The sequence below is a fragment of the Semicossyphus pulcher genome, unplaced genomic scaffold (genome assembly GCF_022749685.1).
Source record: "Semicossyphus pulcher isolate SPU_LCO1_2020_fin unplaced genomic scaffold, fSemPul1.0.p SCAF_12, whole genome shotgun sequence".
NCBI lineage: Eukaryota > Metazoa > Chordata > Actinopteri > Labriformes > Labridae > Semicossyphus > Semicossyphus pulcher.
The window spans coordinates 11,086,066-11,112,486 of NW_027211626.1; the positions used below are offsets into that span (position 1 = coordinate 11,086,066).

Genomic DNA, 26,421 nt, shown 5'->3' on the forward strand with positions numbered 1-26,421 from the left:
GCAGCGTTTGATAAAACGTATGTCAGCAATCCACCTATGTCAAGATATGGAAAGGAAACAGGGACATATGTTCATGTAAGACGTCAGGGAGCAGAGGTTGAAAGTCTTAAACACATTTTCAAATAGTTAACTGCTCTTCTAATTATGCTCAAACAACACAGGAGAGTGTCCCCACCTGGCTATCAATAATTTAATTTTCAGAGATGTTAAATTATTCCAAAGAGCAGTTTGTAAGTTGCCGAGGAAAAGAGATTATTTTTAAGACAAATAACAGAACCGCCTGCCTCCCGGAGGTGTTATTAAAGAGCCCCTCATTCATCACAATTAACCTGGGCGACCATTAGTGAATCTTTAATTAGTTGTTAGGCTGTGTCTAATGGATCGCAACACACACTAAGGAGCATGGGATCAATGGTTATTGGCTCAAGCAATTAGAGATTTTTGAAACGATTCAAATATTTCTATGAGAGAAGTTTAGAATAATGAGCAGTATAATAGCAAAGATGAACACCTTCAGTTCACAGAAAGCTTTACAAAACAAGCTGCCGCTTATCTAACAATTACACTCAGAATGAAGACCATCATGTTATTCATGCCAATTCAAAAGAAAGTACTTATGCACACCCATCAGCAGCTCTGCGTGTCCGCTCCATTCATAAATTCCGTCACCTGTCGTTTCTAATGTTCTCAAGGAAAATTGAAAGCAGCATTTGGAGAATTCACACTGGGTTTGTGGCGAGAAATGAGCCGATTTTAAGACCAATTCTAATCCAAATGTTGGCGTGTGATTTCATCTAAATTGCACTTGATTGGCGGCATGTTCCTCTTTGCAAAAATAGGGATGAAAGTGGGTAGTGCAGTTGCAAAGAAAGGAGGTATAATCACATGGAAGTCTTGTGGTATTCAGAAAGAAAGTCGCTTGTGGAAAAACACCAGACTCGTCTGAGGTGCAGTGGGGATAAAAATCTTTATCGGCTCTCAATGAAAATGTCAAATTTTAATCTGTTTTTGAATGTGCTCAAGAGAAAATAAAAACAAGGTTTTAACAGGGCAGTCCAACCGCTCAGATTTATTTCCGTGACAGTAAAAAAGGCAAAGAGGGAAACATTAAAAGCAGTACAGGACTGATCATCAGCAGGGTCATTTTCAGCTGTGTAGGATACACAAACCCTCACTGCAGGGGCTTAAAGGTAACCAGCGAGGGCGGGGGGAAACTCTCCTCAAACACACAGTAAACATTCACGGCCCACATAAACTCTGTGTGATCTTGCCAAAAAGTTGATTACAGGCAGAGTACATCATGTTAAAACCCGCAGCTTTAATACAGTATGTGTCGCAGCACCAGGGGCCAAGCTGGCTCTCCCGAACATGCCCCGGAAAAAATACGGCACGAGAGCATTTGCTTGGAATTACCGCTCACATGACACAAATCCCTTCTCTGCCGCGAACACATCCTGAATTAGAGGAATTTGTATTTGCCCTCCTTTCAACTAAAACATCGCAGTAATTGTGTTGTGAAGTGTGTAAGTGTCATTTTTTAGTATAAAGATCCACATTTGAGGATTTTCCTTTAAGCATATGCTTCCCTTCTTATGTGTCATCCATTTTTAATGAGACATACCGGGCTCTTTAAAGTGATTACTCGCCGCCGGCTTATCAGATTTGGTTTGGAGCTCGCTAATGGCATGATAAGGCACATTAAAGCGATAATAAGTGTTAAATGAAGTTAAGATTGAGAGATTGAAGATTGAACTTTAAACATGCAGATAAGATATTAAAATAGCCCTAAAGTATAGAAAAAAGTACATTATTGGTTTGATTCATGCTCATTTTATTCTGGTTTTTGGTCGGTGCAAGCTGTGTGAGATTGCAGAGCACTGTGGGATATAAATAATTCCCACTGTGCCTTCCAGTTTTGAAGTCCCTCTCCATCCCCCCCTCTGTCTTTATGAGCCTCATGTTTCCTTTTTTTGCAGAACAAACTTTGCAAACCTTTTCTTAAACTTTCTGTTTTGACAGTTTGTTTTGTTTCGGAGCAGTTATATACTTATCCCGTCGACTTAAAGTGACTGTTTTCTATTCAGTTCACCTTTTGACCGAGGTACGGTGAGCTTCTTCAATATTTTAGACAGAATCTTAAATCCTGTCACACACAACGTTGCAGAAAAACTGTCACTTTTCTTCATTTTTCACCCGCTGCTACCCCGAGACTTTCTGTTCCGCACACACACACACATTCAAACACATCCTGAGATCATCCCGCCTGATGTCAGTGTGATTATGCAGCTGCAAAAGATGGGTGTTCCTGCTGCTCCTTTGCCAGCGCTCGGGGTGGGGCTCACTGTGTCCATCTGCTCACGGCCTTAAGAGGAAAATGCACACACACTGACACTCGGTTTAAAATATCTCCACCCACACACACAAATGCACAGAAACACACGTGCACTAAATAATTACCTCAGCAGGGACCCTACTCAGTCATGCAGAATGCCAGGGGATTCAAGGACATGTACAAATCACGTAATGAATTCACAAAAATCAAGTCCCTCCTAGCCTCAGACGCTAAGCATGTCATCCCTCAAATCCTTATGAGCAAATCAGATTCTACACTAACGAGCTGACGAAGGATCAAGTTTTCTTATGAGACTTTTCTAATCAATTCAGATTCGTATTGTTGAGGAATATATCTGGATGTTATATCTAATGTTTGTTTTGTCGTTGTTCTCCCTATAGGGGTCTGTTTGCAAGCCACTACACGGAGACGCATTACCAGGAGGATGGAAGTGCAGTCACCGGCGCTCACAACATCACGGTATGACGGTACTCAAATGCTTTTCTGGTCCAGTTCACGTGCAGCCGTGCTCTGCTGTCACACTGCAAAAAGTGACCCTTTAGAAATGCACACAATTGTGTTACTTACAGAGGATCATTATCAGAGTATGCTTTATTTTATGCATCAGTTAAAACATATATTTTTGATTAAAATTGTTTTACTACAATCTGACCCAGTGCGTATTTGACACCCTGTGGCTGTCGCTGAATAGGACGTCTACCCTGTGGCCTACTTGATGATAAGCTGTGTTTAGGCTGGATGTTTTTCAGCCAACGCTGCCATCAGGGTTTAATTTTGAAATCCCTTTTTAGCAGCTGATCTATTCCAGACTATTTTGTCCTCTGTGTATGCCACCCGTGTAAAGCAAAGTGTCTGCTTCTCTCGGAGAAAGAAGAAAAGTTTGATATTCATTTAGAATTTCATGTACTGATCGAGACCACATACGGTGGCACTTGACTTGTTGAAACCAGCTTTTATGACTCAAAAGTAAATCCAGTTCTTACCTTCAACCTATGAATGTTTCCCTGCATGACAACAGGTTAACACTTTTAGCAGCCATTGTAGAAGTAGCAAAAACTCCAATGTAACGTAAATTCTCTCACTTTTTTTCATTCTTAACAGTTCCTTCTCCTATTGTGGCTAAGTTGGATTGAAATCACAGTTTAATTGAACTTCGGTGAGGACAGTTTGACAGGTCTCTTACAGCTAGGAGGGGAAATGTTTGGTAATTCTGCCATGACTGACAGGTCCATTTAGTCCAAAGTTATGCAAACAGCGTTTTCCACTCTCTCTCTCGCCATCTCACCTTTTAATTCCGAGTGGGAGGAAGTTACAAGCGTTGCATCAGGCTGTCAGATAGATGTACTGTATTGTCTTAGATAAGCCTCACACAGCTGTACGCTGACAGTACCTGCTGTCACTGAACTCGGCAATCAGCCACGTGTTAATCAGCGATCTGCGAGAAGACAAGTGCTGTAAATACACTCTCTCCTCTGAGTTATCTGTTAAGAGAACAGAGTCAGGGAAATTAAATTAATTTGCTGCTCTATGAGACAATTCAACAGTTAGATAAACCAAAGCAGCAACTGTAAAACTAGAGATAAATTAACTTGTATACAAGTAGGTGTTATGAGGGGGGTCAGCTGCTTTATGCATTTTTTTTAAAGCATAAACCTTATTTTAAAGGGGGGTGTTATGCTAATTTCAAGGTTCATATTTCACTCTGTGATACCTGTGTAGTACCATAGCATAATTTACAGTTCCTCATTTTTCTCACTCCGGTGCTCTGCTCAGGCCCTCATACACTCTCTGCCTGACAGGACTATGTCAGCTCTGTCTCTTTAAGAAACCCCACCCCTACAAGCCCGCTTTCTTCTGATTGACCAGCTCTCCGAAGCCTGTCGAGGGGCAGAACTCAGTGTTTCAGGCGCGCCTCCTACCCTGTGGCTATGTTAGTTGTCAGCAAAGATTAAACTTCACTTTTTCGATTTGAAATGACTGTCTGGTGCTCTTGTCCTTTGAAGAGTAAACACTGATGTCTTTCCTTCACCACCAAAGAAACACTTTCTCCAAGACATTCTTCACCAACTTGACGAGCAGAGTGGTGGAGTGAAAAAAACTTCCGAGGCAGACTGAGCTGTTGGGTGGGCGTGTCCTTGAACTGTGGCAGGGGCAGGAAGTTCTGCTGTGTCTTGGGCAGATGTCCAATTATAGAGTTCCTCCACTTTGTGACATCACAAAGTGAAGCGTCTGGAGAAAGTCTGCCTGAAACCTGGTGTTCACAGCAGCCTGCAGACTGAGACTTTTTTTTGCAGGGGATTACTCCAACATACTTTTGCCTACAGGTCTGAAACTTCACCCACGTTTAGTATGGGCATCCAACATTGTAACATTGTATGTATGTCCTAAAGTCTGAAACAGTATAATACCCCCTCTTTAATTGTTACAGATCCTAAAGTCAAAAGTAGCCAAATCTGATTAAGCTTCAATACTCAGCCAGGACAAGCCGTTGCAAAATATGTATCATATAGTCAAAACACGTGAAAAAAAGATGAATTTTCCGACCTTAAAGCCACTTAAGGGAAAATAAAAAAGAAAAACTACATGTTAAGATGATTTCTTCTCTGCTTTGATTCTTGTAGCTTCTGGGATTTTCTTACTACTAAATATTTCACTTTGAATGTATTTAGTTTCTTTAAAAACACAGACACATCGAGGATAACTAAGGAAGGCAATCATTCTTGCCGCCTGATGTTTTCTTGTATGAAAGGTGAAGTAATCTAGGTCAGGCATAGCCCCAGCACAGAGCCTTTGTAGCTGCTCTATTTTTAAACATAATGTAATGAATCACCACCTGGCTCAGTCATTTGCACTGTACTCGTCAAGCAGAAGTCGTTAAAATTAAAACGACTGTTTTATGTAGAAGTCTCACCCAAAAGTATTTCCTCCTTCAGCTCAATATTGGGGATGAGAAATATTCTGCTTAGTGATTAATGACAGCTGATTTAAGAGGAATGAAGTGCTGCTTGACAGCTAATGGGGGTCTGTGTTCCCTCTTAAAGACAGTCACTTCCTCTGTTCTCCCTGTGCTCAGACAACAGTGTTTTCATTGTGTCAGAGTAGCCTTATATGTCCTGTTTTTCTTTCTTCTCGACCCCTCTGGTGGAATGATGAAGGAAAAACAATAACCATATTACTGTCAACTCCCATCCGAGTCAGTTTTCCTGCTTCTCTTTTCAACCATATAGGTTTCATAGAGGCTGAGCTGTAAGAAGAGGGATTGGAGGAAAGACAATTCCACTGCATTTTATCCTCTTTTGCTCTTTTGTTAGATAAGAGCAAGGACGCTCATTTTAGTTAGTTTTTTTAATATAATACATTATTAATTATCTTATCTATTGTGTAAAGCTTTCATCTACCATTATCTCCTCAGAACAACTGCTACTACCACGGCGAAGTGCAGGCGCATCCAAACTCCGATGTCACCCTCAGCACCTGCTCCGGCCTTCGGTAAGAAGCATGACCATCGTTTTGTATTCAAGCAGCATCTTAGCGCTGCCCTTTAAGTGCTATTTGCCGCTGCAATGTTTATATTTACTTATAGTCTCTCCACACAGCAGCCCATCCCTCTTAAGCCCCTTCAGCGCGCTGTCAGTAAGTTGGTATAGTCTCGCAGGGATAGGAGAAAATGTCATACCTCATTGTCTTTGTCCACAGAGGCATCTAGTAAATATCTGCACTCGCTTTGGCAGTAATTGGCATCTTGCTGTTGCTAATGGCCGACAACAAGTGGAGGATTTGAGATTTGGACAAGTCTTGACATACACATTATCATCCCCTGCTTAATTAAACAGCACTTTTATATATTTTGCCATGATGACCTTTTAATCAACGCAATAGCAGCTAATAAAAAAGAACATAAATGCTATTAACAATCTGGCTTAAATAGTATCAATCAAAAGGAAAGCTTATGCAGACAAATATCTGAACTTACTGGGGAGTGTTTGTGCATAGAGCCATGAGTTTTAACCCTAACAAGGCTGGAGTATAAAGCTCTGTAAGGCTCGGCCCCAGTTTATTGTTACATTTCGGTAAAAGTGTGCATGTAGAATAAAGCCGCTTCCTCAGTTGTCACGTATTCCATTAGAGAAAGCCACATTCGATCACATTCTGCATTGGAGAGATTGGTTACGCTTTGAGGCTTTGTTTTCAGATTTGCGCTGCTGTCTCCGCAGAGGCTTCATCGCACTTGAGAACAGAACATTCATCATTGAGCCGGTGTCTGGCAATGACAACTGTTCCCACTTCATCTACCGAGTGGAAGAACTCAGACTGACCCCAGGAGCCTGCGGCCACGGCTTCAATATGTCCTCTGTTGCCCCTGAAAACCACATCAAAAGCCCTTTCCAATCCTTCCACTCGAGGGTAAGATCGGTATTGTGTTGGTTTTTTATAGCACAGATTGTATTAAAGCAAAAGGATGTCACAGTTCACACCTATATTGTTGTATATTTGTAATATTCAATTGTCGGACGTTTCTGAGGGCTAACATTCACATGATGAAAGACAAATGGGCGTTTGACCAAAGATCAGAAAATTGGCACGCTGACCAGATTGGATAAGTTCCCAGAGGGTGTTGCCTTGGACTTGACACATTTTATCTGCGTTTGAGCCCAAAGTCGAGAGCCCATGCAGGTTTGGCCAATCATTTACATGGAACAGGTGCAGCATCCATCTGCCACTATTCCCAAGCATTAAAAAACTCCATATGAGTCAGGAAGTTCAAGTGACCAGCATACAGTACTTAATGAACCCTGAGTAATACCTGGGCTTTGCATTTTTAGAAGAGCATTAGTTCTGCCTCAGTAGACAGGACACTGAGGTAGAAAAGATAAATGAATGGAGGTTTACAGGCTGATATGCTTTTGTATGGATATCCTGGCTTTTCTCATCTTACACTGTTAAAAGCGAAATGAGACAGAATTAAAGTTCTAATCTCGAAAATTTTCATTTAAATAAATGTCTGTTCGGTCACTATCTTTCACGGAATGAGGTAACACAATGGTGATTGAGCCTGTGGCCCACTGATGAAAGCAATTTGCAGTATTACGGGCTGGGTGTCTGGTGTGACTTTCCCAGAAAAAAACACAAGCGGTGCCTAGTTAGTGCTGCGCTTTCCATCACCCAGCAGTGATTGGTCTGCCAGAGAGGGTAGGCGAAGCTAACGCAACGTAAAGCGTTGGTCTCTGCAAGTGTTGCGAGTAAACAGTAATCTACTATGGCTGAACAAACAAAGAAAAGATTGATGACTACAGATACAAAGATAACTACAAATTTGCCGCTCAGACGAAGGCAAACAGTCTAAAAAGGAAAGCAACCATCAGCGGGGAAAATCAAGAGTTAACAACCGGAGCCAACCGTGGACGTCACAAATGCGACACTGTCTGGATATCTGAGATGTGTGCTCCCGCAAGTTCCGTCTATCGCCACAGGTGCCGCCAAAGAGAACGAAACTGAGATCTTCGAGATTCTAACTTGAAAACAAAATTGAAACAGATTTCAAAATGTTTTTTCAGACTAAGCACTGGATGAAATGATTGATACCTCTTTTATACAGTATCTGTGTGCTACATATGAATCCACAGCTAGCAGTGAAAAGCTAATCCTAGCAGAAAGAGTAGAATTGGGCAGAGACAGATAGCCGGGCTTTGCTCAAAGGTACAAACATTTACCTACCGGCACTGTTAAAGTTCAACAATCGACATTTCAAATATTCTCTGTTTATTGAATAAAAAAACTCAAGTGTCAGAACGTCAATTAGTGGTTTTACAAGGGGCAATGTGACTCCAGAAAGCCCAGCACTAAATTGTCCGGTACAAGCCTGTTTTTGCACAGTTTCAACAAAGGATATAAAAAGCTTAATCTGTACGCTTTGGAGGCACTGATGGGTGAATTTTGTTTTCTATGGACTGTTTATGATAGTGTTTATGCTGAGCTAAGCTAAACAGCTGCTAGCTGTAGCTTCAACATATAACTGTTCTAACTGGATTCTGATATTAGTTTTCTCATCCAGTTCTAATCAAGAGACCAAAAATGTATTAAAGAGTTTTCAGGTATTGCAGGCTTGATGAAGTTTATCTAAGAGCATTCAGTGCAGACCCACAGGAAATGAAACAGTTGTTTGTCTGCAATAGCTGCAGTTATCTTTAGGAGAATCAAGATGATAAGTCCTTTTAATAAACATTTTCTTGCCAATCTAACTTGCATTATCTGTTTTTAATTCAGCATAAAAGGCATGCCCAGAAGACAACAAAGTACGTCGAGCTGATCATCGTCGCGGACAACAGAGAGGTAATGCACCTACCCAGCTTCAATTCACAAAAGCACTGATCGGACAACAGAAACCACACACTCAAAACACAGACATGGTATAGCGGGGTAAGCTGTTGTAACAGTAGAATAGGTCCCGCCGGAGCTGCAGAATTAGGTCAGTGTGCAACAAGCAGTGTGGTCTTATGGCAGAGGCTCCGTTCTTACAGGAAGTGCTGAACGATTCCCCTGCGGACCAGACAGGAAACAGGAAAAAGCCGTGTGGATACAGAAGAGTCTCCTGTAAGCACTGACGAGCTCATTGTGGGGTTTCCTCCTGGCAGCGCTCTGCTAACACCGCCGACCTGAATGGAAAAAAGAGGAAGTGGTGGGGAAGAAAAGGATAAGGGATTCAATATGTTGTAAGGCTCCAGCACCAATGCAGGTGGATACACAGGAGGGTGGAAATAGAAGGTCTGACTTTGCTGCAGTTTGGATCCAAAGCTTTACAGGCTGTCAGATCTGCCAATATAGATTCTTCCTGCGGCCGTGCCATTTGTCTCTCCAACAGTAGGAATCTACATCCAGATGGTCACAGCTTGACAAGCTGCCTAACACACAGTAAAATGTATTGCCCTTGTGGGTGTTCTTTGTTGTTTCATGCTTTTTAGTCCTGAAAAACACTGTAACTACAATATCCTTCGTCTTCATTCAACACATGTCAGCGTGTTCCCGTCTCTACCACTGATAACATTTCATTTTCTTCTCAGTTCCAGAAACAAGGGAGGGATGTGGAGAAGGTGAAACAGAGACTGGCAGAGATAGCCAATTATGTGGACAAGGTAAAACAGCCTCTCCCCTTAACGCAGGAGGGATAAATCACTTTTTAAAATAGAAATATAGCTGGCAGCAGAGATTAATGGGATGACTGTGTGATATATTAACGTCCTACTGAAACAGCTGCTTTTAGTCTGTCTAAAACCTCTGGCAGGGCTGAGGATCTATTGCTAGCAGATACATGGGCATATGGATTTATTCAAGGAAAGCATGGATGGAGACATGGAAAACACATGCTCTGATCATGTGAAAAACATGATTCCTGAGCGCACGAGAGAGGATTTAGGCCTGCCATACTACAGTGTAATGTTATTCAGAAAATGAAGCAACCAAGGGAAAAAGGCTACAACAGTGCCTGTTTGATCATTCTTGTAATCTTATCTCTATAAATCCTCTTTATCCTCTTGACTCTGTGCTCCTCTTCAGTTCTACAGGGCCCTGGACATCCGGGTGGCCCTGGTGGGTCTGGAGGTGTGGAGTGACTCTGATAAATGTCCCGTCACCCAGGATCCCTTCACCACCCTGCACGAGTTCCTGGACTGGAGGAAAGTCAAACTGCTACCCCAGAGACCTCACGACAACGCTCAGCTCATAAGGTGGAAATTTAAGTAAACAGAAGAGAAATTAACCCAAAATTAACATATAAATGTGCACGAAAACGACCGTTACCGACAAAGTAGTAAAAGGATACCATTGGTTTACACAAGTTCATGCACTGCGTCTTAAAGGAGCAGTTGGCCCCTGGAAAAAGCCACTGTCAGTCAAAGCTGGTGTTTTCTGTAATTGATAGATATTTGAAATTGGCGCCATAGCTGTGGAGAAAGTTGTACAAACAGCTCGTGGTTTTGCCCATTCTACATTCCTACAACACCCAGCGTGCATTGCTCCCCTCTCTCTTAAATGAGTGACCCAGCGAGAAAATCTTCAGGTCTGCAGTCTACATTTCAAACCTGACGATTTTGAACGAGACATGACATCAGCGTCTAGATTGAGGAAGTGTAGTTTAGCAAGCTCCCTGGCCTCCGCCAGATGATGCTTGTGATGTACTCTGGCGGAGGTTTTCCAGGGGCCATTGGAGAAGCGGATAGCGTCCATAATGGCATTAGCTCCCCATAATAGCATGATAGGACTGAGGTTGAAAATCGGCGAACTGGCTCTTTAAACGTGTAGGAAAGTAGGTGTGGAAAACCAGCTGCAATAATCAGTTCACACCTAGCATGATCAACAACAACTGTACATTTTTCTCTGTAGGTCTGTTGCACATTTCTTCCATAACACTTTATCCCCTCTTTACCCTCCTTCTGTCCTCTGCAGCGGGGTGTACTTCCAGGGCACCACCATTGGCATGGCGCCAATTATGAGCATGTGCACAGTTGAGCAGTCTGGAGGCATTGTCATGGTGAGTATAAAACCTTCATGCCGCTCCCACAGCGCCTCCACCCTCCTCTTTCCTCCGTGTAGCTTGATCGTATCAGTGCAGACATTGTTCTGATTAGGCCGGCTAACACAATCCAGGCATGATTTACACAGAAAAGGTGTTCGTTGTTTGCTGGAAGGGCATTTACCGACAGGTCTGGCAGGAAGTCATGCTCTTAAACATAATGATATTTGTGCAGGCGCTCCTCTTACATTCATGCCCTAAAAATATACACTCAGAAGGCTTGGACTGCGGATACACACACCTTGGTAGGCTCACTTGTAGTTGTTTACTCAGGCTATCCTTTGATCTCTTAAAAGGTTGGTAGGTTGCGAGGTAAATCAAAGGCCACATTTACTCAAAACCACATTTACATTTTTATGACATGATAAATAGTTTTTTCCTTTTAAATCAAAACGCCCAAAACTCTGCATCACCGCTGGCCTTCTAAATTATTACACATTGTAAATTAGCCGCCTGCTGGGCTTCTCCGCCTGCTTGACACCCATGCCAAATCGCAAAGTGGTTATCAGCCCAATGCCATTACGCCCTGGCCCAGATGTGCATCCGCATTAACAGATATGTATTCTGCTGGCTGTGCCGAGGCTTCTCCAGATGTTTGTCTTCCCCATTATTCACAGATGGCAGATGGTTTGGCCCGAGATTAAAGGGCCGTGTAACCAGTTAGAGGGCAGCCATATGACATGAACCATTTCTCAAACCAGACAGTACCATGTGTGTTAATCAACCTCCAATCCTTTATGTGGTCCATTTGTTTTTTTTCTGTTTCTACATCATCATGTTTCTTTTTCAAAGAAACTCACACGAGACTTTATCTGAGACTTTATTTAAACTCTGACAGCAAACTTTATTATAAGGTATTCTCTGTCGGAGTTATTTCCTCACATGGCTGGAAATGATATCAGAAAGACTATCGGAGCATTTCTTGTAACCAACACTATCAACTTCTCGCCATCACGGCGATGCTTCATAGCTTCTTCAAAGTGATGACTGTGGCTTCCAACAGTTTCATCCATTTCTGCTGACTCTTCATATTACTTTGTTGTGTGGAAGCGCTCAACCAAACATGTACACACACACACACACACACATAGAGACACACACTGATAAACATGACAGCAGAAGAGGGGAGTTTTCCCATCTTTCTTGTTAAAAGGAGGGGTGCAGCTCCCCCCGATGCTGCTCTGTAATCAGAGCAGAAAATAACTTGGCTCGCCCTCAGCTTCGACTTATGACCCCGCCTTCAAAGGGAGCATGTGATTCTCTCATGTACATGACAGAGAATATTCGAAAGACCACAGTAGGATATACAAAAGCTACGTGGGTGACCTCTTGCCAGATTTCAGATGCTGAATCATTCACTTTACAAAACAAGAATTTTCAATCAGCTTTTGTATTTATTTTAGCAAATTGCTGCCTGTTATGCAGCATTTATAAGTCTCAAGGCTGGAACAGGATTCTCTGAGCTGCACTTAGGCAAATGTGCATGGTGGCCATTCACAGTCACATAATTTTTTGTGTGTTTGTGTTTTTGAGTGCTCCTTTATGGCCTCCAGTTACCCATTACACTGTTCTCTGCGTAAACCTGCAGAGGTGTTTAAGTTTATCTTCAGAGAACTATACTCCAGGGTTGGTAATACACTCAGACAGACATGTAGTGAATAAGGAAGCTATAATCAAACTCAGAGTTGGGCAAAATGTCTGTTGTTAAAGAAAGATTTTCGGAAATGTGCTTGTTTCCTTTCTGGGGAAAAGCTAGAGTAGAATATAAAGCCAGCAGCCGAATAACAGCGAGCCTGGCTCTGTGCAAAGGTATCCACCTCGCCTCTTAAATTCTATATAGTTAAATTTGTACAAGGTGTGAAAATGTTGAATTTAATTGCTGCACTTTTTCTTGCTGGGACTTGTAACCTCCACTTATTACCAGCAACTTCTCCCTGCCAAAAGGCAGTGACAGACCCCCTTTAAAATTGAGATCTGACCTTTTTAAGCTTTTCTTTTTGCACTTCCATCCATCCATCCATTCATTCATCCATTATCTATACCGCTTATCCTGTTCAGGGCCACAGGGGGCCGGAGCCGAGAGGCGGGGTACACCCTGGACTGATGGCCAGTCAATCATCAGGGCTGACACACAGAGGCAGACAACCATTCACGCTCACATTCACACCTACGGACAATTTTAGAGTCACCAATGAACCTAACGAGCCTGTCTTTGCAAGATTTGTGAAAAATGAACATATCCTCACAACATGACTCAACTGGAAGTCATTCTTTCAGTCCCTCCCAGCCTCCCTCTCAAACTCTCTATCTAAAAAAAATGAGGGGAAACTGAATCTTCCCCCTCTCTCTCGCGTCAGTCTCCATCTCTGTCTGCCTTGTGAAGGGCAGGTGTCTCGCTTATCAATGCAGTAGCGAGTCATACAGCAGTAGCTTTATGGAGCTTTACTGCAGAAGCTGTTTCCACTACCAGCGGGTATGATTGGGTCTGCAGGGGTAATAGAATGGCAGATGAATTCAGGCCTCCATGAGGAGAATGAGTAATAGGAGAAGGATGAGGGAGCAGATTGGACAGTTACTGAACTGTTATGGGAATTTGCAGTTTAAATATCATCCTTTCTTTTTGGCACTTCAACACGGCGTAGCTTTCTATCCAAGTTTGCTTTGATTGAACTTAGAAAATAAAAGACTACACATAAATTACATGTTTTGATTTTCTGGGATTCCCATTTTTTTTCCCATGGCAGGATCACTCTGAGAACCCACTGGGTGCTGCTGTGACTTTGGCACACGAGCTGGGACACAATTTTGGGATGAACCACGACACCCCGGAGCGTGGCTGTGGCTGCAGGATGACTGTTGACCGTGGAGGCTGCATCATGACCCCCTCTACAGGGTGAGATTCTGATAGTCTTTTCACACAAAGCAATATCCAGGCATATAAACTCCATAACTTTATATTAAAAATTGGTTAAGACTTCTGTCCACCTAACCTATAGATGACAAGGCCTATTCAACTTTCTAGGAGGTAGAGTAGAACTCTTCTACCTTATATCTAAGCTGCGGATTGCGACCCATTACATCCATCTCATCTCATTAATACATTAACTAGGTCATAGGTTTGAAATGAGACTTTCCATTGTGGTTGCATTAGAGCTGTTAAAAAGTCACAATTAACTGTGCCTTTTACCACACAGATGCAGCTTAACTTTTCTAAATTAAACTTCTTTTTATATCTAAACAATAAAGTTTGGTTTAGTTTGGGTAATTTTCGCCGGTGCACGACGCCCTATTGTTCATGTGTTGTTGTATGGGAGGTAGCTGAAAACACTCCCACACTTTGGCCTGAGACTAAAGCAGCTGCTTTAGCATTCTACTCGTGTCGCCTGAGTCGCTGAGATAACAGCGCTGCTGCAAATGATGGACTCTTTGACTGTTAGTAAACAGCAGGCAGATAAGGCGAGCACAGAGCGCAATACCAGACTTCACCCTTGGTCCAGTGCCAGCCTGGTTTGTCTGATGGTCGGTCTCGCAAGCCAAAGATGAATGCGGTCAGGATAGATTTCACAACACTGTGAAGAGACAAAAGGCTGAAAGACTGAGTCACATGTTGTAACTGTTTCAAAGTAGAAATAGACGAAGAATCTGCTCACTCAGACGCCCTCACCACACATCAAACCTAGTCTTCATGAGTCCCACTCATTAATGATATCAATAGGAGTTCAATCATGCATGTTTATTGGGATTTCTCTGACTTTGAGAGTATAGCAGGAAAGGTTGCCACATGTTATAAAGCTTTCTGCTTGAGCCAAGAGTTTGGGGTGTGCCATTACATCTTCCAGCCAGTGTTTATGAGATGGTGGTAAAGTCTTTTCCACTTGAAGAGAATCCGTCACCGAGCAGAGTGTAGAGAAGGCCACAACTGTAACTTGGTTAGTGGTGAGTTCGGTTGTCAGAGGGTTGGGATCAAAAAACTCGGCCCATAAATCCTTCTGCAGACAAGACAAAAACATGTGGCTGTGGCTTCCTTGATCATGCCCGCATTTTGCGCAGTTCTCATCTACTCAGGGGAAAAAAATGACAATCTGCTGCTGGTCGGATGGAGCCTGTGAAGTACTTTAAACTGTTGTACCCCTCGCCTGATGCATATTTATGAGGAATGAGCGATGAGCAGGAAGATGACATTGCAAGGACTTTTCGAACATCTGTGACTTGAGCTCTTCTTTTGTATCGCACCGTAATGTTTTCTAAAGATGGAGACGCGGCTGCACGGAGGAAACTGTTATTTAGTTTAACAAACAGATTCATGCACAGAAAAGTAGAATGTACAAGAAATATAGAAGCACATAAACAGTTATTTGCAGCACAGCTAAGAAACTAAGCGTCTGACTTTAGAGCAGTAACATTAGAATCTGCAGAAAGTCCCTGTGGATGTGTGATTTAAGTGGCTCCTTTTGTGCCTATTGTTGTTAAACACTGACATTAAAAGTAGATAAAAGCCCCAATTATGCTCAAAAGATCAGCAGAGACTCCGAAAAAAGGAAAACTCGCTCGTGGCTTATGGGAACATGATTCAAAAATGCCACAAAATTCTGCAAAAAGAAAAACATTAATAATATAACTTGTGTACCAGAATTGTCCCAGAAAAACTTGAATGACCTTTTACTGTACAAATATAAAAGAGGAGGAAGAAGAGGAGGCTGTTAAAAAAACTGTGCTTGTTTGTGTAGCCGTTTGCAACAGTGAGCTCATCCTGCTGCTCTCGTACTACAACATTTATTTCAGAGGGAGAAAGTACAACACACTGGATTTATGCAGTGCAGTTTTTAAATATGCAGTCAGCGTACTAACGTGACAGCGTAGCTCGTCACCGGCCAAAGATATCTAATGATGTCATGCGGAGAGTTTAGAAGCATGGCCGTTATGATCTAAATGAGTTCAAATGACTCACTGTGTTACTGAATGCTTTGATAGGCATTTAACGAGGCCCGGTCTGACTGTTCAGCACCTTCCGCGACATAATAATGAGATAAGACAAATTAATAGTTGAGAGAGGAGATCAGTGACCTTTCATTCTGAAATTGCTGCTCTGTTTGCTAAATGTGCAGGATACATCCATAAACAGTGGTAAAGATCAATGACAGCAGAAACAAATTCTAAAATAAGTGAAAATCCAAAGAAAAAGAAACAAATTCGATGCTCAGATTAAGTCAAAGTCTACAAATGAAAGTGAGGAAAATGAAGAGTTACGACAGAGGGAGCCAGCCGTAGACGTCTGGTTAAATTGGGAAGTGTGCTCCCATTATTGCAGATTATCGACTGTCCGTAGCTCTCGAGCACAAAACAAAAATATTCAAGATTGTAAATTTAAAGATCAATATTTAAATTGCATCATTGTTCACTGCACACTGCATCTTTGTACTCAGTTAAGAAGAGAACAACACTTAATGGATTTTATTGATCTTTATGACGTTGCTGATCAGTCAAAAGATGTTAGTTCATGAGCAATGTGCCCAGATGACAAGTTTATTAGGAACAACTCTACAATCTATTGGAGTTGAGTAAAACAGAATAAGCTCATCATACTGAATTTTTCATTGATACTGTGTCAGGAAGTTACAGGGAATATGCCTCATAGTGACAAACTGACCTGTATCACCCAGCTCAATAGTTCCCCTCAGCTCTCATTTCAATTCAAGTTCAAGCTTATTTGTCAGAAGATATAATCATAGTGAAATGTCCACCGATCAGCCATAACATAATAACCACCTGCCTAATATTGTGTAGGTCCCCCTTTTGCCACCAAAACAGCCCTGACCCTTTGAGTCATGGACTCCACTCCACTAGACCTCTGAAGGTGTGCTGAGGTATCTGGCTCCAATACGTCAGCAGCAGATCCTTTAAGTCCTGTAAGTTGCGAGGTGGGGCCTCCGTGGATCAGACTTGTTTGTCCAGCACATCCAACAGATGCTCGATTGGATTGAGAACTGGTGAATTTGGAGGCCAAGTCAACACCTTGAACTCGTTGTCATGTTCCTCAAACCTTTCCTGAACCATGTTTGCAGTGTGGCAGGGTGCTTTATCCTGCTGAAAGAATCCACTGCCATTAGGGAATACCGTTTCCATGAAGGGGTGTACTTGGTCTGCAACAATGTTTAGGGAGGTGGTACGTGTAACTTGCACATAAATGGCAGGACCCCAACGTTTCCCAGCAGAACATTGCTCAAAGCATCATACAGCCTCCACCGGCTCACCTTCTTCCCATATTGCATCCTGCTTCCAACATATCAACTTTGACGACAAAATGTCGACCTGTCAGATAGCATAATGTTATGGCTGATCGGTGTTTGTTTCTTTATTTACAAGTGCAACACATTTTAATAGATATTCAATGTAAAAAAATATGAAATATGAATATGAAATCTTAGAGTCCTTCAGTTCATTAGTTTTACGATGAGAACGTGCTTTGGTTTGATCTTGAGCTTTTCTCAACATCGTTTCTGTCAGTAGCAGTTTGCTGCTTAACTCTAGAAAAAACATAAAGGTTAACAAGTAGGCAGTGAACTTATTGTGGCATTTGGCAGCCATGAACCATATCTTTCCCTTACTGGTCGGTGTAAATTGAAAACAGAGGTGTGTAAATAGACATTTTGCTAACATGTTCACCATCTGTGTTTTGTCAACAGTTTATTCTGCACTGATTTAATTTGCTGATAATTTACACTGCCTTTAACTCATAATCATTTTCTCTTATGTACTGTATTTGTTTTGACAGTAAGGGTGATAGATGAACTGAGTCGAGATGAGATCAGTTGTGTGTCTCAGACTGAGAGGCTCGCTGCTCGTAGTCTGAAGTTTGTCATGGGAAACATTTCAGAGTTTCTTAGCGAGCTTAAAAGATGAAAAATATGAACTTACCCAAGTTCAAGCTCGACTTACCCAGTTATCTAGCACATTAAATTCCCTGAACTCTCAGCTTGAATTCACCGTTTCCTGTTGACAAAAGGAATAATTTCACAAACCAATCTGGAACTCATTTCCCTCCCCGCGGATCTAGTTTCTTTTTTTTTCATACATTAACAACCTACTTGAATGTTAAACACATTGTTAAAGCAGTGTAGCTTGTTTGCCTGTGTGTTTGGGATTCTCTCAGCTTAGACTTGCTAATGGAGGAGAGGACAGCCTGCATCTAAATGACGTGATTATCGGTGACGCTGCCAGCTGTAATCAGGGCCAGGGCGCACAGAGAGAGATCTGCAGAGAGGTGCTTTATGCCTGGATAGACAGGCAGAGCGAGGAAGCAGTGCTTTTATTTGTCTTTTATCTCCCTTAGCAGTAGAGCAGAAAGAGAAACAAAGAGAGAGATAGAAGTAAGAGTGAGTGACAAGCGCGGGAGATCGCCACAATGAAGGAAGTATTTGGCTGCACATAAACGTCTATGACAGGCATGTGAGCCATGAACACTGGCCAAGAGAGATTTGTGTCATAACAATGAGTCGGAATTTGAGGGACGGAGAGGAACAGAGGTTTGCATGGACATTTTGAAGTGCGGATTTCTTTTAGAAGTTCAGCTTGCATCATGTGAACGTGGGGAGAAAGCTCAGTGAGAGTACTTTCAAAGTGCTTTCCTGTGTCTCCGTGTAATACTAGGCAAAAAGATGAAGCCCAGCATGCAGCTATGGCTGCACTTGAAGGCCAAGAGGTCAACAAAATGTGCGGCAGCTTGAGAGTCTTGTTATTTTCTTGTCAAAATGACAGAGTGCAAGTGAGGTGAGAGGGTGCAAAAATGTCATTATCTAAAAACATTCTGCGGAGACGAGGAGGGCCAAAGCTAGTTAGACTGCTAGTGGGTAAATGTTTGCAGTAAATTCAACGTGTGCTGCGTTTCCTCCTGATATTTAATTACCAAAGGCTTCTGCCAGCGATGCAGCCTAACATTTCCCCCAAAGGTCAGACATGTCTGTCCTGCTTAGCTTGGACTAAGTGCATGTCAGTTCGTAGAGCAGCTCGGAGAGCAGCAGAGACAGCTCGATGTCAGTCTGAGGGCCCACAAAAGGGAGATCGCTTTATGGATATCATGTGACCAATGGCTCTACTGTTTCCAGACCCATTTCGCTCTCCCTCCAGACTGACGTTTCCTCCTCCTCTGACCCTGCCGGCCTCACATGCTGAGATGATCAAACTGACGGGAATCATCTGCACTGTCTGCGCATATGGGCTGTAGATGCAGGAAAGAGACATGTGTATCTCTGCTTATCAGTACATTGCAACGGCTCGGTTAAATGCTACAAGATCATTTAACGAGACCCGAAGAAAAGCTACGTGTTTGGCTTCTTTACCAGTCCCTGATTCCCACCATTAGTAAGGTTTTTTTGTGTATTAAGGGCAATCTCACCGATTTTAAACGTATTGATTTAACTTGCCAAAAGGAGAAGTACTTAACCTATTCAAATAGCTTTTAATTCTCTGCTGTAGCTCTGGAGGAGACTTATTGTATTCAAACTGAAAACTTGCATAATAGGGAAGTTCAGGGTTTTCAGAGAAAAGAAAGATGCTTTATAATAGCATGATGGGTAATGTAGGATTTAGTGTTTTCTGCTTTGTGCTACTCTGTCTCTTGGGAAACGTGCGTCCGTCTGCCATGAGGGGGATGGAAGGATGAAACCTTATTGAAGGAGTTGAACTCGTGTGGGCAAATATGTGCCTGTAGATAAAATGGTGTTGTCAGCAGTGACTGAAAAAGCTTCATTTATGCTTTTTTCCTTTATTCTTTGACGGCTTTGTTCTGGTCTCGCTGACCCTGCACTTACCTGAACAGATGGTTTGTTCTGACAAAGAAAGAGAAGTCAGTGGTTTATTGTAGCAGGAGAGTTTCTGGCGTCTCACTGTGAGTTTGAATTGCTTTGTTACATTGTTTGGAAATTTATTTTTAATGGATTCCTTTAAAGCTATCCAATGCCAAGACATTTACCGTCCATTAGCTTCCATTACAGGAAGTGCAGTCATCATCATGAACATATAGGCAGCTCAGGCAACAGATGGTTAAACCCAGTGAAGCGTGTGTCGGCTGAGATTTCCCAATAGATTTTTAATGCATAGTAGACATGGCAGCATATAGGAGGGGGTAAATACCTTTAAACATTATTGAATGAAAGTTAAATTACTAAATTAAAATTTAATTACTGAATAGAGAGACTATAAACGTTCCATTTTTCTCCTCTGTGTGATACGGCAGCGACACTAACTGTGTTCACAGTTAGTTAGTGAGACAGACACTGTCAGCGTCAGAGCTTTGTATGACATTGATGAGATTATGATCTTTGATAGCGAGCGTCATTTGCCTTTCAAACCTCATCAACAGCCAGAAAGGAGCTGACTGATTAAATTTTGTTTAACGGTTGCGCACAGCCAAATTAGTTCCACTCCAGCTAACTACACCTGGAGAGGGTGCAGCAGAGCTTTATGCTAATATTATCCAGGGAAAACTACACTCTCTGCTCGGCTAATTTCCTGGACGGCGGAGCAGCCGTGTGGTCTCAGCTGTGATAATACACACCTTCAGTGTTGCTGTGTTGCAGCGGGGATCTGGTATATTTGAGCTGTTCCTACAATATTTACTGCAGGAGTCCATATGTTCATCCAAAACTGTGACTTCTCTATCTGGTGTTGTGAACATGGATGTTGACTATAAGCCTTTTAATTACTTTTAGGGTGGCAAACAAGCCTGCATTAAAGGCCCTGAAAATCTATTTTCCAATTAGTATCTTGTTACTCTAAAGGCATGCGTGAAGATAGCATTTTCTTCCAAGTATAGCTTTTATTATTTCATATGGAAGTTTGCTGTATTTTTGTTTAAGCTGAGCTCTTCTTACTGGCTTGCAGAGGGTGAGATCTGATAACCCACAGCCCCAAAGAAGTCAATTAGCTCAGTTTTAGTCGTGATAGATGGTAACTCTAGAGGTTTTTTGCTTATATAGTCATACATATTTGTTTTTTTTAAATCATTTGAAGCCAGACTTTCAGGTATTTTAAATACGTCTTGTGACATTTCATAGTGCGGTTCAGTTCAACAGCAAGCCAATGTCCAGTTGCATTCCTACTTGCTCTTGAACATTCACCAGACCACAGTCAACGTCTGCATCTCATACCAAGAGACAGTAATTTAATCATGTCTTTTCCTGTTCCTGTTCCTATCAATTCAATTCTTCCAAGGACATCCAGTTGATGACACACAAAAACATTTCGAAAGCAACATCCTTTTTATCAACATCCACAACGTCCTTTTATGGGGATTTTGCGCATCCATGTACAGGCAGAAAACTCTGCTGTTTATCTGCTCGTTGTTAATATTGCACCAGGCAGTGTGTGACGGTGAAGTAAAAATATTCCTGCAGCATCCCTGGACACGCACCTAGGCTGACACTGCATCTGTTACCAGGATGGAGTGGGCACCTGTTACCTGCAGGGATGGCAGCTGCAAATTAAAGGCTACAGCTCAATTATCAAGGCCCTCATTCATACACAATCTCTGGCCACTTTGGACATCAGTTAGAAGTAAATCATTTAGAATGATGTCTTGGTTCCCGTTATGGCTGCTTGAGGTGCCCTCTACTTTAAATAGTTGGGCATATAAATGACAGAGCACGTCTTAATTGCTCACTTGTGGAGAGCTGCTTTTAATTGGCTTTAAAGGTCATTTCGTGTATTAAAAATCCAACAGTAATATTGCAGTACTTTTTGTTTTATTGGAAGGTCGCTCATCTTTGGTGGACAATTATGGGTATACATCATTTTTATTGAACGTCATGAATCTAATGGGACGGTTGTACAATTTATTAGTGGTCATAGTGGAGACATGCCTGGACACTTAACCCGACTATGAAGTGTGTTTTTGGTTTATGCTGTAAGACTGTCAAAGTTTTAGAAGATAAATCAGCTGCAGAAGGATGTAACCTTTCAAAACATACACTCATCAGCCATAACATAATACCACTGACAGGTCGAGTGAATACCATTGATTATCTTGTTACATTTGCACCTGGCAGTAGGTGGGATATGTTGGGCAGCAAATGAACACTTTGTCCTTGAAGTTGATGTGTTGGAATGGGCTATTCGAGCGACTTTGACAAGGGCCAAATTGCGATGGCTAGACGCCTAGGTCAGAGCATCTCCAAAACTGCAGCTTTTGTGGGGGTGTTGTTCCTGGTCTGCAGTGGTCAGCACCTACCAAAATGGTCCAAGGAAGGAAAACCTGTGTGCCGGTGACAGGGTCAGTGATGTGCGCGGGGAGCGAAGGCAAGCCGGCGGAGGCAGTGTGATGCTTTGGGCAATGTTCTGCTGGGAAACCTCGGGTCTTGCCAATCATGTGGGGGTTAATTTGACACGTACCACCTACCTAAACATTGTTGCAGACTAAGTACACCCCTGCGTGGAAATGGTATTCCCAATGGCAGTGGCCTCTTATAGCAGGATAATGCGCCCTGCCACACTGCAAACATGGGTCAGGAATGGTTTTAGAAGGTGTTGGTTTGGCCTCCAAATTCCCCAGATCTCATCCAATTAAGCATATGTGGGCTGTTTTAGACAAACAAGTCCGATCCATGGAGGCCCCACCTCGCAACTTACAGGACTTAGAGGATCTGCTGCTGACGTCTTGGTGCCAGATACCACAGCACACCTTCAGAGGTCTAGTGGAGTCCATGCCTCAATGGGTCAAAGCTGGTGGTCATTATGTTATGGCTGATTGGCGTATGCTCCCTTCACAAACCTAAAATGTCCTTTTCAAGCTGTATCTGCATAAACTTGCTGATACTCTCCATGTGGATCCAGTTTGATCCAGATTTTCCTCGGTAAAGAAATCACAAGCGTACCAACTTTTCCTATTAATGCATGTTTATTGAGAACAGATGCTGTTTACCCCTCCTGCAGACCCCAAAACTTGTCTGTGTTCTGTTATCGGTGGCGGTCCATGCTGTTTACGAAGAGCATGCTCTTATTCTTGCCATAGTTTGATCTGCAAAGTCCACCTATCCTTGATTCTGTGCGCGGGTCTGCACACACAGGGCAGAAAAGCTCTGATTCTCTGTGTGATGGTGGTAAAAAGCCTCTCACAAGTGGACTATGGGTGCAGACAAGGGCAAACAGAGACAGGTAGATTAGCTTTTGGTCAGCGAGGGATAAAAGCAGCCAACACTCAAAGGTGAACTGAGTGAAGTGGACGCACTGGTTTCACCCTTGGGTGGCCGTTAGAGGATGTTTTTGTGTTGTTGGAAAAATCTGTGTTGTCTGATTTCTGGTTTCTTTCCCATTGAATGCCTCCACCATGATGTCCCCTCAGAGCAGTGAAATATCCATGCAGTTGCAGCAGCCAAATCCCCCTTAGGCAAAGGCAGAACATCACCCCCAACACGCACGCACACACACACAACTCTGTCCAACGCCAGGCTTCACAGACATTACTCTGTGTACTGTTGAATTTTCACAAATGTGCCCTGTCAAGCAGCAAGCTTTGCAGGCAGTCTCCACGCCCTGCTGCGTTTGAAGACCCCAGTCAGTCTATTGCCGCATAAGTACGTGTGTGACATGTTTCTGTCTGAAGTCAAGCTTTTCCAGCATCCAATGCCAGCTGCCTCTCTCTGCGCCGCGTCTGCCAATCCTTTCTGCTAGCCATTGCTCCCTTCCACCCTACATCCTCCACGTCCTCTCTTTGAAGCGAGACTGTGAGTCCCACTATGACTCTTTGAGCTGTAAGCAACTCATTTTACACCCCAAAGCCTGCTTTTCTGTGTCAGTCCCTTTGTGAGGGGTGTTCTTGTTTGTTAGCTGGCAGGAGGCATGAGGAGGAGGCCTGGTTATGTTACTATCAAACACTGTGAAGTAGTAGTTGTGGCCTGCGGTATGTTTTTGTAACAATTCAAAGTAGGAGCAGAGTGTTATTCAGTTTGTCGTGTTAAGAAGACTTAATATTTAAAGCCCTTTTTCTCACCGGTAATGAACTGTACATCAGTAGTTGCTACTTTGTTCAATCAGAGTTGTAAATGAATGTCAAATGAACAACTTCAAATAGTCTAATACAAAATAACATCAATAAATAACGATAATCTGCCCATTGATTTATGGGCCCATTGATGCCCATTGATAATCTGCCCATTGATTTATGGGCAGATTATGTGACAAGAGGCCACAGACATGTAAAAGCCCCCGACCCTGTTACACTGTTGTTCACTTTCAATGGATTCACTCTGTACAACACATATAGTATGGGATATCACGCCCCTGCGTGGCCTGCCATCTCATACTATATGTGTTCATACCTCCTTCCTTTCCTTCAGGGAACAGAAGTTACAGTCATAACATTTTGTTTTGGGGCCTCCAGCCCCAAATTAAATAGCAAGATTTCTGCTTTTCTTTTGTCTGGTCTCATTCTATTCCTTCCTTTCTGTCCTTTTGTTGTTGCTTTGTATCATTTTATGTTTCTTTATAGTTGTTTTGCACCTTTTTGAAGTAGTTTTGCATCACTTCCTGGTTGCCTCCTGCCTCTTTGTGGTTGTTGTGCAGCCTGTCTGACCCTTTGCCACCCGTAACTCCTGCCCCTGTTAAAGCAGAATATTGCATTTTTTTATTTTTACAATAAATCAATTTCATTTCTTCTTTTCCTCTCTATCCTGCTTATCTATCTCCCCCTTTTTTCCGGGTTCTTAGACTCCTGACTCTCACTCTTGCAGGAGGACTGCTCCCTCAGGCTTCACAGCTGTTTCTGGCATATCACAGTTTCATCTTTAAGTCATAACATTTTCTCTTTTTAATACGAATTCCAATTTCTTTCCCTACTAAATTAGACATTAGTGTGCCCTTCAGGTACACGATACCAGGGAGTGAAATTAAGGCTGTAGAAATTATGTGGTTTTCAGGCTTCCTATTTTATCAAGGTTTCACATACACGCGTCATCCATGAACAACACAGCAACCCTTATACTGATGCTTGAATTGCCCTGGTGTAACTGGGATGTGCCTCTTGAAACTTCCAGAGAAATTGTTTCTATGGATATTTGATGGTGCTTATGTATCGAGTGAGACTGAAAATCAGTCTAACTGCAGCTCTTACAGTGTCAGCAGACCGTTAAATTTGTGTGAAAAGGCCTCTTCATTGAACAAAGCTTCCAGTCAACGCTCTGTCTGTGTCCTGGATCAGCAAGATGATTGAATCCACTTTCCTCCAGATCATTGTGCTTTCTGAACAATACAGGCGCACTTGAAGCAGGAGTTGTCGGGCAAATTTGTGGAATTTTTCATATCATATCATGTCTTCTTATTCACACATTTCAGTCATTCTTGTTCTCTCTTTTTTTCTTGTAGGTATCCATTCCCGACAGTGTTCAGTACATGCAGTAAGAAGGACCTTGCTGCTAGTCTGGAGAAAGGTGTGGGCATGTGTTTGTACAACATGCCAGAGGTCAAGGTTCTTTATGGAGGTCAGAAGTGCGGCAACGGCTATGTGGAGGAGGGAGAAGAGTGTGACTGCGGGGAGCCAGAGGTAAGGTCCTCAGCAAAGGCCTTTACTTTCCTTATAGTGAATCAGGCTCCAACTTTGTGGTTGTACTGCACAGTTCAGTTCTGAAACACTGCGTAAAAGAAACAGTGTCTTTGCCTTAACTTTCTTATATTAAATATGATACTCAAAAGTAAGGACATGTAAGGTAAAAATAAACCATGTAACAAAACTACAAATCCCAGAGAAAAACAATGTTAAATGTGAAGAATCTTCCAGAAGTCTTATTGGGTCATTCAGCCCCCCCAACAAATCACAACAAACTTCATGTTAAACTTAACATTGTTGTTGCTATCTGGACTTAAAAGTGCCGAATGCTGCTGTCTGAAAAATAATAAATAAAAGCTCAGCAAACCGCCAGAGGCCTCCTGTGTAGGAGTTATATTTACGTAACACCGTCTGTCCCACATGTGCTGAACAGTGCTCTGACAGGCTGCCACGATGATGTCATATCCGTGTTGAAGGCCCATTAATCAAACCGCTGTCCAGCCGTGTGACAAAGGAAACAAACAAAAGTCTAATCGGGTCGAGGCTGAAACAGGCTTATTTTGGCTGTGCGACCCAAACAACAGGGCACGCACACACATGCACACACACACAAACAAACACGAGGCTCTTTGGGTTGCAACGCGAGAATTGCATGTGGGAAGAATGTACGAATTTCATTATGAATGTATCATTCAAAACTCTCAAGGTTTCTCCGAGAATGTCAGATGGAGAAAAGGCCCCGAACAAATCTTCAAATTGCTTGTTTTTCCAGCCAACATCTGAAAGCAACAAATGTTCAATTTATAATGGTACAAAAAAATCCTCTCTTTTGACAAATTCCACACATACCGTATGTCTTCAACAAATGATAAATTATTGAAATCTGTCACAAGAAAGGTCAACTTCTTAATGACGTCACAATGTGTTAGAAAATTACTTTTCTGGCCGTTATAAAGCAAGGTGAGCACT

General features: G+C 42.4%; 1 protein-coding gene across 1 annotated transcript in view; it reads left to right on the plus strand.

The window, feature by feature from the left end:
• adam12b (ADAM metallopeptidase domain 12b) overlaps positions 1–26,421 on the plus strand; it is an 88,222-nt gene that overhangs the window by 35,994 nt on the left and 25,807 nt on the right. The window contains exons 4-12 of the mRNA XM_069658479.1: positions 2,734–2,812; positions 5,766–5,842; positions 6,568–6,757; positions 8,618–8,683; positions 9,412–9,483; positions 9,905–10,074; positions 10,793–10,877; positions 13,664–13,812; positions 25,272–25,449. Coding sequence (XP_069514580.1) covers positions 2,734–2,812; positions 5,766–5,842; positions 6,568–6,757; positions 8,618–8,683; positions 9,412–9,483; positions 9,905–10,074; positions 10,793–10,877; positions 13,664–13,812; positions 25,272–25,449 — 1,066 coding nt within the window. The remainder of the gene's footprint in view (positions 1–2,733; positions 2,813–5,765; positions 5,843–6,567; positions 6,758–8,617; positions 8,684–9,411; positions 9,484–9,904; positions 10,075–10,792; positions 10,878–13,663; positions 13,813–25,271; positions 25,450–26,421) is intronic.